At 40.0% G+C, this 16,890-nt stretch overlaps 1 protein-coding gene across 3 annotated transcripts in view; it reads right to left on the bottom strand.

Annotated features, from left to right (window-relative positions):
- Positions 1–2,523: 2,523 nt before the first annotated feature.
- Positions 2,524–16,890, bottom strand: part of LOC138039076 (conserved oligomeric Golgi complex subunit 1-like) — a 66,894-nt gene continuing 52,527 nt past the window's right edge. For all 3 annotated transcript variants that reach the window (XM_068885245.1, XM_068885244.1, XM_068885246.1), the window contains 10 exons: positions 16,233–16,346; positions 14,214–14,324; positions 11,649–11,688; positions 11,247–11,320; positions 10,691–10,784; positions 9,775–9,852; positions 7,424–7,500; positions 6,251–6,545; positions 5,472–5,672; positions 2,524–2,842 (listed from right to left, as the gene is read on the bottom strand). In XM_068885245.1, coding sequence (XP_068741346.1) covers positions 2,723–2,842; positions 5,472–5,672; positions 6,251–6,545; positions 7,424–7,500; positions 9,775–9,852; positions 10,691–10,784; positions 11,247–11,320; positions 11,649–11,688; positions 14,214–14,324; positions 16,233–16,346 — 1,204 coding nt within the window. In that variant the 3' untranslated portion in view covers positions 2,524–2,722. The remainder of the gene's footprint in view (positions 2,843–5,471; positions 5,673–6,250; positions 6,546–7,423; positions 7,501–9,774; positions 9,853–10,690; positions 10,785–11,246; positions 11,321–11,648; positions 11,689–14,213; positions 14,325–16,232; positions 16,347–16,890) is intronic.

Raw genomic sequence — 16,890 nt, 5'->3', positions numbered from 1 at the left:
AAATGAACATGGGAGGAAGTTGAAAGGACTTTGCTAAGTGCTTTACCTCCAAGCTTTATCTTTTTTCATTAAAAAGGGATAATAATAAGTAATATTCTCAAGCACTTGCATTAAAAAAGTTATCATGGCCTTTGGTTGCATCAAATAACATTTGCTTGAAACAAGAGTACCATTTTCAATTGTTTTACAAAAATAAGAAATTGTTGAACACATAGTAACAGTGCTTAACAGTTTGTCTCTCTATGACCGTGTAACAGTCTGCTTTGACTCTAGTATTTTTCCAAGCTCTTGTTTTGGGAGAGAACATCTCGGCTAATTCACTACTTTTTCGCGAAGACTTTAATTTTAATCAGTTTCATTCCTATATCATTCAGTAACGTCTCCGCCGCTCAAGTTTGCGGTTTAACGAAAATGGGACGCCAAATAGTTCTATTCTGAATCCAGGCTTAAGGTCCTAAATGGACCAACACCAATGTACCCCAAACGAAACTATCAAATGTCCATCTTGATCTTCTGAAACTTTTGTTTTGGGCTTCGGTGAAACTCGACCCATGTTGACGATTCCCAGAGTAAGATTTTTGCTCTCCCCAACTCAATATGATCAGAATAACGTTTGAACTAAATGTTAAAGTGAGGGCATGCGAGGAAACTTCGCAACTGTCGCATCAGGGAACAAGAGATTAGGTCAGATGAACGATTCTTCGTAAAATAAATCCGGGTATTTCTTGCAACCGAGCAAGCAAGAAGAGCTGACCAGTTCATGACTTTGATGTATGCTGTAACGGGAAATAAGAAATGATTCACAAACAGGCAGGCAAAACCAAGGAAAAACTTCCTTTAACTTTTAATTTACTCGAATAAACGCCGAGGCGCTTATTTAATTTTTCGCGCCTCAAGTGCGGCGCTTATTCGAGGGTTGGACGCCACAAAGAAATATTTCTGTACGGAGATTAATTAATAGAAGTCGCCATTTGACTCTTGAGGCATTTTAATTAATGGACGAGCAGTGAAATACAATCACCTTGAACTGAAGAACATCGGTTTTGATGCAAAGAAATTCCCCATGCTGCGTTAGAGTTACTTTTCAGTGTTTTGTTAATTTCAAGAAATTCCTCGAATAAGCGCCGCATTGGGACCGTGGCGCTTATTTTCTTTTTTGTCCCAAATGCGGTGGTTATTCGAAGGCGGCGCTTATTCCAGTAAATACGGTATAAAGCTCATTTCTTGCCTTAAAGCTAAGAAGACACGGTTAGAATAACAGAACTTTCATGCGATGCTAAATCTTTCTATTAGCACAAGAGACATACGCAAACTCAGTGGCGTTTTCACAAATAGCACCTATTCCCCCATTCTCATCACCAGAGCCTCGGATCGACCCATGGCTCTGGGAAACTTGGCCGTAAGGCTATTTGAACCCTACGGCGCCTGCTCACTCCTCGTGCTAACATGAATGCACCAATTAGAGACGTTTTTGATTGTTCTTCACGATAACCAACGAGGAGACACTTTGTTTCAGGGTTCCTCGGAGCTCTTCTCTCCCTCAGTCAAGAGAAGAGCTCTGGGGTCGAGATTGCAATCCCCCCTCCCCAACCCATGCTCAGCTACTCTTCGATCAAATTTAACTCATTGCAGGCTGAGTAATTAATCTTTTCTAAACTGACTGGTGTATTTGTCTTTTTCGGGTTTTATTCAAGTTGAACCGATCTAGTTTCACAACTACCCTTAGAGCGCGCAAGCTCGCGTGAAGGCGCCCTAAGCCTTTGCTCAAGATCTCGTTTTTCGTTGAGTTATGGTAAAAGAGGTGTCACAAAGCCGACTTGGTTCCTTATGTCTTCATATGCACAAGTAGGGTTAGTTTAAACTAGTCACGAAACATAAACACAAGCAATACTCGCAGAAGCATTAACTTGATAATAGACCATTTAAGAGTTCATGTCTGCCTCCTCTTCAAAGCGAGTTTTTGTGATCGTAATTAGTTCTACTTTACTAATTTTCATACGAAAAGCTTCGCACTTAGACTCGCTTGAAGAGGAGGCAGACATGAACTCGGAAATAGCCTATTAGTGCCTTGTTACGAGAAAAGAGGAGATGGGGAGGGTACTAGAACGACGGAGCGCGGGATACAAGAAATTTACTGCCTGCATACTTTAACAAAAAGAAGACGAGATTTAAGTTAACAAATCGATTGACAATCGTAAGTTAAGTGACTAGAAATGTTACGCCGACAATAAAGTCTTCCTGTTCGAAAAATTGTTCTTCTTACTCAAACAGCAGGTGCTAAGTTTCATCAGACCCAAAAACAGACATTTGATGTTTGAGAAAAGAGTATTTTGAAAATCCATACCGACTCAAAATGCTGGCGAAAAGGATTAGGACAAAAGCCTTCAAGGAAGATTCCCGCTTTATAAATCCGGCATAAACATAAACTCAGGAAGGAATAACTTTGCCTTCCAGTCAACTGACGAAATATATTCACTTTCAAGGACAACAAATGCCACTGTGAAGATAAATCAGGCGGATTGCTTTTCCTTTACATCGGAAATTTATTTTTATCCAATTCTACAAGTAATATTGTCGTCTAAGCGCTTAAAAAGCTCACTTCCCATGGTAATAAATATCGCGAAACACTGTCCAACTCATATTTACCCGCACACTGAAATGGGCAATGACTTTCTTCTCCATTGTTAAATAACTTGCTATTTACAATTAAGAAAGTTATCAGCTAACTTGCTACTAGTCCCTGACGCTTACTTAAATCCCTGTTAAAAAACTGCTGATGGTTGAAGAATGCTGTTCGAGTAAAAAATCCCTTCGCTTCTTCTTCCTGTGACCTTGAAGGTCCCTGAAATCAAGAAAATGATTCAAGCCAAGGTAACAAAACAGCATTTTTATCATTCTTTACATGGATTTCTTTACACAGAGAAACGGAATTGCCGTGTTTTCGATAACAGTTTCGTTGCGACAAAAGTTACTTTTTACTTTGCAGTTACAATATGAATCGTTCTGTACTCTCATAAAAGTGTACTGCATGTATAGAGTAGAAAAAGTGTTTTTTCTTACTTTTTGAAGAAACCATCCACTGTGATGTGTGTATTCAATTGGCAAACTTCAGTTAAGGCAAATTATCTTTTATTTATGAAGGTTTTGGCCACTTCATTTTCTGAATACCACATAAATAATTGTTAAGACCTCTACCAAGCATAAATATAACATGTACATTACGGAAGACGATATAAATAAACGTTCAGAAGCGAGAGTAAATAGACACAAAGAAACGGTCGTAAAAATCAAATTTGACAGGACAAGAGCTTCCAATAAAACAGCGAAGACAACACAGGGCTTCTATGTCTTCTTTCGTCTGCCGTGCAATGTGCCCAGTACAATTGTTACGAGGGTTTTCTATCTGAAATGAGCATATCTACGCAACACCAACAAGTAGATCACGCAACAAGGTTATCACTCTTAGGACCCATCACCATCGAATTCACTTCAAAACGGATGCTTCGGATTTTCCAACGTTCATTATTGTGAAATTTGCTGGCCGTGACAATAAGAATGAACTGCACAACGCCCGTGCGGAAAAGTTACGTGACTAGTCGACAAAGGACCTCAATAACATTGGCTGCTTGGCGGAGAAACCGATATTTTTTAATGAGTCGTTAATAGATTTGAACAAGAAACGTTTCAAGAGTAACCTAACTTGAGTTTCTTGAATAACTATCAGTAGATATGGAATTTGCATGGAAAGAGGGTTGTTCTTAATTACGCTAAACAGTTCATGTTTTCATTACATTCGGATGAAGTACGAATCAGCATCAAGGTAGCGGGACATAAACAGCAAGACGTTCAAAAACAGATAGAGCTGATTCATATTGTAGTCATATAATAATGTCTCATTGCACTATCTGTTTTAAACCGCGTGTCAGTAAGAATTGACGTACTGTCGAATGTCATCTGTGCCTCAAGTGATTCCACTTAACATCTATCTGCAAGTTAAAATTTTCACACTCCTCTTTCGATGATGTGGAAACTAATATTGGTCAGCAGTAGAAAAATCATAATTGGCTTTGTTGCACTAAATTATCGTTAAATATTGACAACGCAAAATTTATTACTTTGCACACTCCTAAAAACGATCAAAACTGGATGATTACGTAAATACCTTAGAGTTACTTTACTGACTAGCGCCAACCTTAATATTTAAGAACACTTTCACCAGTTGACTGTTGAATAAGAGAGTTGCTCAAGGCAATGAGATCATAGCCAAAAGTCGCCATTTCGTCTTCCAGAATATTTCACTTCAGTTTTATTGATCCTTTGTAATAAATGTTGCTGTAACGTGGGGCTACTCTACACTCCTGTTATCGTTTAGCGGAGGAAGGTTGTGGGACTCTCTTTTTCTTGTTACGATTATCATGTACTCCTGCTACCTTTAATGATTTTGGAAATGTGAAATTCTTTGATGCATCATATAGGAAAAATACAATAAATAGCAACTGGGTTTAAGATTCGGTCTTCGAATTGGGGTTGATGTTCTTGAGAACAATAATGAGTCTAAAAAACAGTCTTCACAACTTTAAGGGTTCCCAAAAATACTTTATCATTAACTTATATTCAATTTTCCATCGGATATTGCCTGTCTCGAATATCTCTCGTTGTGTCTGCTTGCTATTTGGGCCAACCTATAGCGATCTTATTTTCTACTTATACGCAGAGGAGCTTCAGTTTTCTGTTATTTTCTAGAGGAAATTGTTCCTTAATTACGTAAGCGGTTTCTTAGCAATTCCAAATTCACGTCTAGTACAAATAAACTATTTCCGTTGTATCAACCTATTCTAGTGTTACAAGCAGGGCCACTTTTCGTGGATATTACGCAAGATTTGATTGCTGGAGGCCACGTGCCCTGAATCGACTCGTATCCCGCATGGGCGGGGTACAACAGCACGTGACCACTGTGCGGAAACCGGCTTGCTTGCACTTTCGTTAACTCAAAAGTTGCATGCTTGAACTCGTAAGAGAACTTTTTTCTCACTAACCGAATTTACAAAAATTCAAAACCCGACTGAAAAAAAAAAAACCATTTTTCTCGTAAACGACAGGAAGTGAAAACTGCTTTTCCGGCATTTTGCAAGGAAAATTATCCCCGTCACCTTTGGAATTTCGAAGCTCGGTCCGCATGAACTCGATTGTTTTCTTACTGCTATAATCGTAAGCCGGTTATTGTTTGCCGGTTATTGGTTGTGTGAACAAAATTTTACATTCCAGTGATGTCAGGTTTAAGCTCTTCCTCTGTTGCGGTCAATTCTCTGTAACGGCTGCGCTATTCCCTGGTTGGCCCAAGAAAGAGATGCCAGGTACTTTAAAGCTATGCACGCATTCTGCACACTTACGTGCAGAATTGAACGCAAGGTAAAATATCTTAGAATCCAAGTCAAACAAACTGAATGCGCATTAACTATTCGATTGCTAACCATTTTCTGAACGTGATCTGCGGTTTGAGATCCAATCCCCGAAGTTGAATGAGAGCTGAGAGGCAAAAGAGTGAATCGCGGAGGATTTGGAGCTAATGGCATAATGTTGTGTTGGTCTGGAGATCCTGAGGAGGGGCGCTGGGTCACTCCAAAGGAATGAGTGGAATGTTTGTCCAGGCTTGCCAAGACGCCAAATAAAACCTACAAACAAATACAAGAATGCATATATATGTATTTGTATATAGCTAACATTTGTCACGACTGTTTTAAATATTGACCTGAACCCAAAATGTTAACGCATTATTGACCGAATGCAAAAATTGCCGCCAACAAATTATAATTTTATCTTTGTGTTAATTAGCCTAACTAGCCTCGTTTTACAGCCTAAATTCTTTCAATTTTACGCGTGTGAACGAGGCTAATTAGGCCAATTAACACAAAGACAAAAGAATAATTTGTTGGCGGCCTTTTTGCATTCGGTCAATTCTCTAGTAATACATGGACTTCACAACGGCCGCATTTGCAGTACTGAATTGTTGACGGAATTCTTGTGTCATTACAACAAAGGTATACGCAGAATTAGCTCTTCAGATCTCTGTACAGGCCCTGAAATGGTACCGCATGAAATTACGTTTATTGTATAAATTAACGAAACATATGTGGTACAATAAATTTACAAAAATGAAATCAAATCAAAATGACCTATCAACTTCAACGTTTTGTTGTGGTGTTGTAAGTTTACAACGAATATGGAAAAAGAACTGAAGTTTAAGTCATACCCCACATCTCTGAAGTTGCCGGTTAAGGTTTGCAGCAATATAAGGGGTAAATACATCCAAGTCAAACGGGTCAACACAGCTTTCCAGAGAATCAAGAACTTGTTCGCGACGAGTGGTGAAGTCGGAAGTGTCATCTTCGCCTCGGCCCGCCAAGATTGCCGTCAAGAACTTTAGATCAAATGTGACCTGTAGGGCTTGGTTTTGAGTAAGACTTGACTTCCTTTCCTGAATGAGTTTCTCATGACTTGATAAGACTCCACGTGATAAATTCGTGACAAGCTCATGTAATAATTTCCTGGAAAAAAGTAAACCCCCGGCGGGGATGCTCGTTGTCTTGCTTAGGGGTGGAAATTTCGGATTTTGGTCTCACTTCGGGTATCCTGGGCAAAACGCCATCATATGTAGCCCTGAGAGTTTAGGGTTGCACGCGAAGAAAATAAGTCGCAAATATAGTTTCTTTTAGGGGACAAAAACAGCCTGGGCCACGCCCAGATTGGTTTCCTTTAGAGGTTTAATTCATAATTTCCCACGAGGATCCCCGCCCCTTTCATATGCAAAGTACTCCCCCCCCCTCCTCTTTCCCCGGAGTAAACCTTGCTATAAAGAGTGGCCTCTAAGCCATGGAACTTAGAGAACTGGCGCATAAGTTAGAAAGTTATCGACTCCTTACTAACTTTTCACTCATTTTTTTCAGGGTTACAACTTTCCGCATGGCAGCATAACAGCTTTAATAAAAAGATCACCCTTAATCCGAGTGCATTACAACAGATTCGGCCCTTTACAAAGCAAGAATGGATCTTAACCCCGTTCTAACTTGAGGAACAAAACGGTAGGTCGCCACAGTAAGTAAATGCGACAGCACCTCGTCCTTGCAGGCCAAATAAAAGACCGAAGAATAAAGCTCTACATTAATTAGACATTGAATATATGTCGTATGGTTTGCCATGTTGTATGAGACGGGAAATTACAGTCCTTATCCGAGAAGACTCGAAAGTCTAACCATTTGCAGATGTAATTACAAAGGCAACACATTCTCCTCAGTTATTTTAAGACCCTGAGTGTTGGTCCGGCCGGAGTCGAACTCACGACCTCCCGCATGACAGCCCGGTGCTCAACCAACTGAGCCACCGGTACCTGTCAACCAACCAACTCAACCAACTGAGCCACCGGTACCTGTCTAGGGCATGCGCCCCGATTCTGTTGAGTTCCTGGCAAAGACTGAACAGCAAAGATGTCACATGTGATGAAACCTGCCGGTAAAATATGATTAGTGCATGGGAACTGTTATCACAACTATTTACTTCAATTTGATAAAGAAGCAAAAGATGACAATCGAGTTAGCATAATAATGGTGACGATAATAATGACAAGGATAATGATAATTGATAATCGCTGCTCAAGATCACAGTCTTCCTGCAGGCAGGGATCATAGACAATCCATTAAAGAAGAAAACACTGACCCCACCGCCACATGTCCCACTCTTGCCAAGAATGAATACACTGTGAGACTTAACAGAGTTGGAGCCATTGTACACCAGGGGTCGTTCCTGAAAGGTGTAATAACCCTATTCCAAGGATAAATGTGCCTTATTCCAGCACATTTATCTCTGGAATAGAGTTATTACACCTTTCAGGAACCGGCCCCGGAACATTTGAAAGAACTATAACATATCGACTAGGTGAGGTATCCCGCCTTCCCGTAGTGAAGAAAAGCGAGCCTTCACATGCAATATGAAAAGGCCCGGGTCGCTGGGTTGAGGTTTCCAAACGTTCAAACTAAAGATAAATGCCCGAATGAACATCACCCCAGTCAAGCGAGGTACATTTGCACCTTAGCATTCACATGGAGAAAACTCGCCCCACCTGAGCGGGTTACCCGGCCCGGCTGAGTGACCGGGTAGCCCGCCTCGGTGAGGTACCCCACCTCTCATGTGAACACAATCATACAAAAAGGAGAGATTGTATGGAGAGATTGGTCACCCCACCTAGGCGGGGTACCTCACCTACTCGGGGTCCCCCACCTCCATGTGAACAGGTCCTAAAGATTACTGGAATGAACATCAAGCAAAAACCATTATGGTCCTTTTGGGATAAGCCAATCAACACAGACAGAAGCATACCGCACAACAGACCAGACATCTTTGTTAATCAACATAGAAACAATGAACGTATCATGATTTGACGCGAGCATACCTTGAAAAAAGGAAAGTGAGTCTGGACAAAATAGGGAAAAAATAAACTATCGGAATTCAAGGAGATGAAGACAGACGTCGGGAGGTTGTTGAACATGAAACCACTAATATTCCAGTGGCAATCGGGGCCCTTGCCGTTGGTCTCATCAAAAGGGGATAACAAAGGATGGATGCTCATGTCCGAAGAATAACTAGGAATGTTAAACATTGCGGAACAACTTCAGAAAATACCCTTACTTCAGACGGCGCACATTCTTCGCCAAAGAACTGTCCATAAATTAGACATCGCCAATGCCCTCAAGTGCACGGATTGCACCTGGGAATGGGTGACTATGAAAGGCAGATAGAGGCATATCGAAAGGTTACCGCTCTTTATTTTACTTGGTATGGTCTCGAATTTAGGTTTCTTTCTTATTGATAAAGTCAGCACTTCCTTGGTTCTAAGGGCCGCAGTTGCCGTTAGATCAATATGCAATAAAAACATGGATACTAAAGAAAGGATTAAAAAAGGATCACGGCGAAACAAACTGGGTAAAACACTGGAATTTAACTTTTGAAGAATAATCAATTTGAAAGTTCTTTAAGAAGAATTGCTCAACGTCACTTTTTTAACAAATGGAGCTATTTTAAAATATTTCCCTAAAAATTCCATCTCATTCAAGTTTCAAAAACTCGCATATTGGATACACTATGATGTTACTGATTTGAAATGAATGTTTGCAAAATAAACATGGCCGCTCGGGGAAACGAATTTTATGGCTTGGAGTGCTGACAGTATCTCTCAAGAGTGAGCGAGATACTAAATGAGAAAGTTATGAAAAACAAATTATGATAATGTCAAATTGAGCCATGAAAATGATAATGTAGTAGAGAAAAAGTATATCACAGCAAAAAAGTATCTTTCGAGAGAGGGGAAGCTCGCTTTTCATGGGATAATCGTGTTAGTTACCACGGCGACACCTATATTCAAACATGTGAAATGTATATAAAATATCTTCACAACGCGAGGTGAAGATATGATTTTTTTAGAAAAAGGAAATCTTAGTATTTCATCAGTATCTATACAATAAACTATAAAATATTCATTTTCGCGTGCTCACGTTATTTTCAAAAAGCTTAACCCTGACCTTGGTTGGTCATTTCACGTTGTCATAAATTTTGCTGAGTATGGAAATTAAATCAATATAGTAAAATACATGTCGCAGGTGCAACACGATTGTTTCTTCCACATTAAAGCCATTATTATGTGGCGCTGTCATTGCTGTAACAATCTTCTTTGTTTAAAGTCGCTCGTGATAATGGAATGGCAACATCAAGCAAAATTCAAATTACCTGAGCAGGTACTCGTATAACTGATTCCACTTTCTTTCCTTCCTCAGACTCCTCTTCAATCTTAATTTCTTCCCAGTTCTGAGAAAAAGGTTTATAAAGAAATGACCTTACCTTGTATAACTTCGACGGAAAGTCAATATTGATGATGACGAAGGCAGTAGCTTGAAATTCAAATACAAACTTGTCATCCACGACCAACATAATTTTGCCAGAAGTATCAATATTATGAGACGACGCAAATACTTAGATCAGTTTCATATTAATTTTTAAAAGCTTTTGCCACAGGAAATGAGCCCAACGCTAGGAAAAAAGTCAAACTTCGAAACCGAAGGTAGAACCTCGTTTCGACTTTGTGAAGGAACAGGCAAATACCTAGTTCTTACTAACCTGTTTAGAGAACCGAACTGTACGTTCTGACGCGTGAGATTAGCAGACGATATGACTCTCTGCAAAGTAAAAAGTCTCTGAAGCGGATTCAAGGCCACCTTAAATTTTCCTAAAGTGAAGGTGGCTCTGAATTCGCTCCAGAGAGCTTCGTTGACGTTTGCAAAGAGTTTCAGCTTCACTGGCTTATACCTCCCCAGAAACTAAAATTGGCGGTTAAACGGGTTCATTTAGGAAATATGCGCATTTAAAGGCAAAATACTGGATGTTTTGAGGTGGCTCTCCCGTTTCCATGGTAGCTTACAACGCCACGATATTGAGCGCATCTTGTTAAACAATTACTCCGCTTTCAAATCGTATCATAACGTCCTAGCTATATGATGATACAGTACAGTTTTATGGAAGTGTTGAAACAGTTTTAAGATGGGGTTAATTCTGTGTTGTGCTGGTGATGCATGCGGAAAAAATTCTGATTTGCAAAATGAGATCAGCGCAATGATATATGCACAGAATTATGATAAATAAGACTCACAGTCATTGATAACAAAGGCATAGAGTGGCCACCAAGAAGCAACCACGCTTCCAGTGAAGATAAGAATTGAACGGAGATCCAATCTCTCCATAACCTGCCAACAGAGAGAGAAAAGGAACAAGTGATTCGGTCACGGAAAAAATGTCATGGCATCACCAGCATCAGTTACGAGATGACACGAAGGTTCTAACTCTGGTAATAAGCAAGTAAATCAGACGATTATGATCTCGAAAGCCAGCACTGAAACACTGGGCAGTGAGCTACCAAATACCTATTAGTGAACAAGCATTTATTTCTAATTCCAAATTGAGAACCTCAGTTGCGTGATTGTATTAATAAACTGCTTAGCCTCTATTTTATATCGTTTACTCAAGTAACTCTGGAGTTTGGGTGTAAGGCAGCAAAGTTTTTTTTTCTTTAACGAAGGGATGGCGTTTCAATGAAAATAGAACAGTGGATTAATGGCAGTCTAGAAAATCAAAATATAACATTCCAAAAGATTCCAACACGACACTTTTAAATCTCAAACGTTTTCGCAAAGATAACTGCGTATTACCTGTATGCAGAAAAGTATCGCTCTCTCAGAGACTTTGTCAGCTCTGCCATGTTATTGAAGTTGTCTTGTTCCTCCTACAAAACAAATGAATCGTTTGCGTCTGGAGTGTTGCTGTAAGTCAATTTGGCACAAATTGAAGACTAAACTAGACCAGAAAAATAGTTATTAGAGAAGATTTATAGGATTAGGGTTGTATTAGGGTTAGGACGTTGTGTTCACCCGGGAAAAAGACTGAAGCAGCCACTCAACCTTCCACTACCTCCCCTTCCCCCCCCCCCCCTCCCACGACCCCACATTATATAAAATCATTTCATGCACTGCCCTGTAATAATGTAATAGATTTCTAGCCTGCTAAGTTGCAACAATATAAACTCAAGTTTCCGTTCTCACAAATTCACAAACCTTCTTTCTCAGAGAGCTTGAGGTCTTTGGAGTTCTGTTGCTAAATTCAAGAAACATGAACTTCTTAAGATACGTTGTTGTTTATACGCAACATTAGAAAGCTTACTACGCACGATTTTCGCGTCATTAGCGCGCGTACATTAGCACGTGCGCGTACAAAACGCAAGAGATTTCCCTCAAACTTAGCCCGATAGCGAAAAATTCTCCTTTTCTCTCAAACGAGCACGGTGACCCCCGATTTTTTTTCAGGTATTTGCTAAGAACAATCTAATAAAGAACATATTTGAAGAAGAAAAAAAGTTTGATAGTAGAACATGAATTTTTTTGGAAAACAGTTCCGTACTTGGTGTATTTCGGCCAAGGCGAGGACTTAAAGGTAACCACGGAACTGTCCCAAAAAGTGCACTATTCCTAAAACCAGGCAATCAAAAACGGCGTAAATGAAGCAATACTGCTTATGTGAATAAAATAAGGTTTATTTTCAAAATAAAATTTTAAGTAACCAAGACTTAATTCTGTATGAAGGTGATTCGAATTTTTAACGCGCAATCAGTAAAAATAACCCATTTTATGAGCCTGCTGACGCGTAAAAAAGCACGGTGACCCCATTTTTTAATTGCATTTTTTTAATGTTCATATCATGAATGTTAATTATGTCAAGTTTCCAAAAACGTTTGATAGTAGAACAATTTCAAGGGAATTACCTTAAGCAAGGACGACGAGGATGGCTTCGGGAACGTTATAAAAAAAAAAATAAAAAAAAAACACCACTTCGCGATTATTCGAAGTCGATCGCCACGGAAAGCGTATAAAAACTTTCTTGGAATAAAACTGCGATGAATGCAGTAGAAGTCAAAATTCACACGTCCTCCGCTCGATTGGGAACTTAAGATCTACGACGGCGACGTGGCTGAAAACATCACCTCAAAATATAACTTTTGCACTATCGCAAGTCTTTCGCGACTATTCCGTTCACGTCGTACAGTGTGGACGAAGCATCCTCAAAATAAATTGGTACCAGCGGTTTCAGAGTAAAAATAGATGAGAAAAGTTTCGCATTTGTGAGGTTAACTATCAATAGAGTTATTTCAGTAGAGTTATGACCAAGATTTTGGACTGTCAAATTCCTGAATTCGGGATTTTGGCAGTCGTTAACTCTAACTCTACGACATAACTCTATGAAAATAACTCTAAGAATAGCTGTCCCCTGCATGTGTATGCTCACGTTGTCCTAAAACCTCAAATTTGGTGACTTCACGTCGTTGTTGTGCAGAAAAAAAATATGAGCTAAAATGCGTGCCGCACGTGCAGCACGATTATTTTCCACTTTTTTATGGCATTTTCGTCGCTGTCGCCGTCGCCGTCGCCGTCTTAGATCTTAAGGTCACTATTTTCCGGCAGCTGCAGGACGAGAACGGCAAAGAAGTGTACCAAAATTCATACGCGGGGCGCTAAGGGCCATTAATTTTACCCATTAAACCAATTGCCTTGTGGTGTTCTCTTCCTCGTCAAAGTAAAAATCGTTGTTACAGTAGGTATGGTTCATCTGTCATCAGTGTCATCACTTTTAATGTTCTCACGTGTCTTTATCTCTCGCATTGACTTGATTCTGTCTAAATATCTGTGTTCCCTGTTAGTGAACCGCGCTTGATACATGGTGGCAGCGGTACGTAAATCGTTAGGAAATAGTTGTAGCTATATAATTTAGCGCCTTACACAGTAAACCCAGAAAAAATGCCTGGTCAGGGCTCAAACTTTATTTTTGGCTTTGGGAGCACTTGTGCTACCAGGTGTATATTTCTAGGCGCAAAGCTGAAAATGTTAGGAGCACAGCTTAAAATATTGGAAGCACCTATAGCGTAGATATCGATGACGTCACCTATTGATATCAATGTGCCAACCAGAGCCTTACTGGATGGCAAAACAAAGGGTTCTTTTGTTCTGTAGTTGGCAAGTTTGAATATCGAAAGAAATTGAAGCAGAACTTAAATACTTAAAAACCGGAATAGATACACAACTTCATAATTTTATTTTATTTTATTATTTTTTAACATTTCCGTGTTGGAGTTAAAAGAAAAAAAACAACTTCATAATTGATAATAGACGCGTACTTCAATGATTCCATCAGGTCAACAAGATCATGCAGACTTTATGCTGTCGCAAATGGCAGAAATGAATTGTGCGCATTTGACGGCGTTGTCGTAGGTTGGATCGATGTCCAACTCCATTCATTTTATAAAGCAAAAGCAGCGGCTGCCATTTTGATTTCTTTTGTTTCGAAAGACATTATGGGATGTTCTAACCCTAGCCCCCTACTATGTGCTTGGTTCTTTTCCAAATTGACTCTCGTTAAAGTGCTGATGGCAAGGAAAGCGACCGGATCCGCTTGGATGTCGTTGTCTCCCCGTCTAAAAAAAAATTAATGGATGGCGGAAAACAGACTTTTCCGTGGCCCATGCAAAAGGTAACTTGCGTATTCAAACTGCGCATGCCCACCTGGTAACCAAGCTCCTTTAAGCTCTCTCTTTTATAGATTCTTGTAAACGACATGAACAAAAATCTAACCTTGTTGTTGCTCTAGATTTGTAATCTGCTGCGTTGCCTCCATCCACGACAAGCGTAATGTGACGACACTGTGCAATCAATGAATGACACAGGCGACCAACAAAAAGAACCCTGTAAGCAACACGATAAAACTCACATTTAACTAATTAGTTTCGTGATGCAATATTTGAAGTAAGTTGAAAGGCTTTATTGGGGAATCGTGCAAACGAAATGAAAATTCCTCTTTCTCCAACGGTGAAAAAGCACCTTTAAAAGCAGGAAAGGAAAGTCTTGCACATACAAAGAGGTTAAACGTAGCCCTGGTACTTAGGCCAGATTTACAATGAATGTAACAGCACTGGCTCGATCACAGTGACTAGGAATACTTATCAGCAAACGCCGTAGTTAATTCGGAAGCAACTTCAGAAGAGAGGCTTTAGTTGCACGTATAAACTAAAAGGAATAAAGCCATCATTCAAATAAACGTGAAACAGTCAGCCAGTTGCAATAGAGCTAAATTAAAAACAACTCATCACTAGGTGACAAGACGTGGGATAGAGAATCTTTGCAGCGCTTGAATGCGTGTTTGCCATCTCATCCGGGAAAAGAACCTTATACAAACAGTCTGAGAGTGACTGACTGACTGTTATCTCCGGCATGATAATTATTATGAGTTCCATTTAAGCCCATTCTTAAATTCCCATCATTCCTTCAGCCTCTTGCATGTCGCATGTGCGAGAAAGGTTCTTCTAAAATACTCTTTGAAAGTCATTGGACAACGAAGAGATGTATTTTTTCGATGGTGACTCGGGGATGCTCGGAAAAAAAACCGAATGCTCCCTTGCAGGAGTCGGACCAACGACCTTTCCGGCGATTGCTAGTTCGGATAATCGACCAGGACAGAAGATTCGTGGAATCTAAGACATTAAACAATTGTCTCGCTACACTACTGGGACTGATATTGCCACGCGGTCAAAATCCTGCACCTTCCCGCTACATGTAACGAAGGTGATATGGGAAGAAGCCAAATAGCAACACTGATATAGCAATTAAAACATTCAGTAGGATATGAACATTCATGCGGACTTCTAACTTGACATCAGTAGAGTCTGGACGAAATCGAAAGAGTAGACCGAATGCGCACACCTACATGTTCGCTAAATACCTCGTACTAGCCGAGTTCAAGTGCCGTACTGTAAATTAAGGCCCGCGTTTTTCCCCTTAGATTTTCGGCCCAACCGCGAAGCACGCGGGCCATAAATCTAAGCGGAAAAACAAGGGTACGTAACGGCAAAATCTCTGCGCGAATCAGCCACGCGGGAAAGAAAACTTGTTGAAGGCAAGCGAAGGTTCAACCGCCATAAAGATTTGAAAAACGATAAAACTCCTTGGCTTTTCAAAATAGTTGCTCGCAAGATTCAAACCGTTCTACATGTTTATGCAACAGAAAAGACATGAAAAACTTGCTAGAGAGTGTTTTATTGAAATTTCAAATTTAGCGGGCCGCAATGTCTATAGAATACTGCCCAATAATTTAGCCAATTACAGCGCGCGTACTATCTGAGAGATTTAAGTAAATTACATAGGTGCAGCAGGATTATTGAAAATTTTCTGTGCTGAGTGGTTGCCCTTGAGGTGATTAATGATTATGAGATAATCACCTAAGAGGTTTTCTCATAATGGCCGCAAGCCGTTTTGTCGAGGTGAAGAAGAAATTAATTGCTTTTAAGAAAATGCATATTTTTCAATTATTTTTCGAATAATTGTTCAGTAATCCAACATCATCAAGAATCAGTACTTTACCTTCACGTCGTCAAATAAAACTCTAATCGACGAACGTGAGTCCCTTAAACCCTGGAAAACACTTACACTTTTACGATACCTATATGATCTCTCTTTGCCAAATCAAGAGTTTTTCAGGGAACAGGGACTTAGTAGTACCACTGGGTCTCTTTAATGAGCCAGAGAGGAAAATATAAAATTTCACTGGTCAAAACCCACAAGTTACGGCAAAAGTAAACTGTCACCAAGTTCAATTACCGGTCAATGCAAACAGTGTCGAATGGCTGCGACTTGCCAGAAATTGTGCACTCTGAATTAAGCGATAATTTGTCCCTCTGGGTGCAAATTATGTCATCAATATACTCCAACAGCCTGTAAACAAAACGCAAATCGAATGAGTGTTCACAAGTAAGCTCACAACTCGTTATTACTTACCTGCTCATAACCTGGGATGACAGTACCCGTATTTTGCAAAAATCATAACAGAATACACACTACTTTCAATTAGTTTGCAACGCTTTCGGCAAATACTAACCGATTAATAAGCGAGCGGGAGGGCCGTACTCGGGAAAATGGCGCTACGTCGTGGGAGTACGACCGAGGGCAATATTCCCCACCACGGTCCCGAGAAAGTGAGGTTAGCAAGTTGTTTATTATACGCATAGTTTCTTTGAGCGATCGGATACTTCTCAGATTGGTGAATGTTCGTAACCTTCGTCTTCCATCAGCGAACTTTGAAAGGTAACCTTTTCCATGAAAAACTAAATGTCGCTTGCCGTAATTGTACTGTTGTGATCAAAAAAATAATTTATCTTTTTAAAAACTTTTGTGTTTTGCTCAACTTGAATTTCCCGGGAGAGAGAAAAAATACGGAAACGGACCATTTTCATGGTAATGGTCCGTACTGTAAAATCCC

Source organism: Montipora capricornis, chromosome 2 (genome assembly GCF_036669925.1).
Source record: "Montipora capricornis isolate CH-2021 chromosome 2, ASM3666992v2, whole genome shotgun sequence".
In the NCBI taxonomy this organism is placed as follows: domain Eukaryota; kingdom Metazoa; phylum Cnidaria; class Anthozoa; order Scleractinia; family Acroporidae; genus Montipora; species Montipora capricornis.
This window is presented reverse-complemented; position numbering and strand designations above follow the sequence as displayed.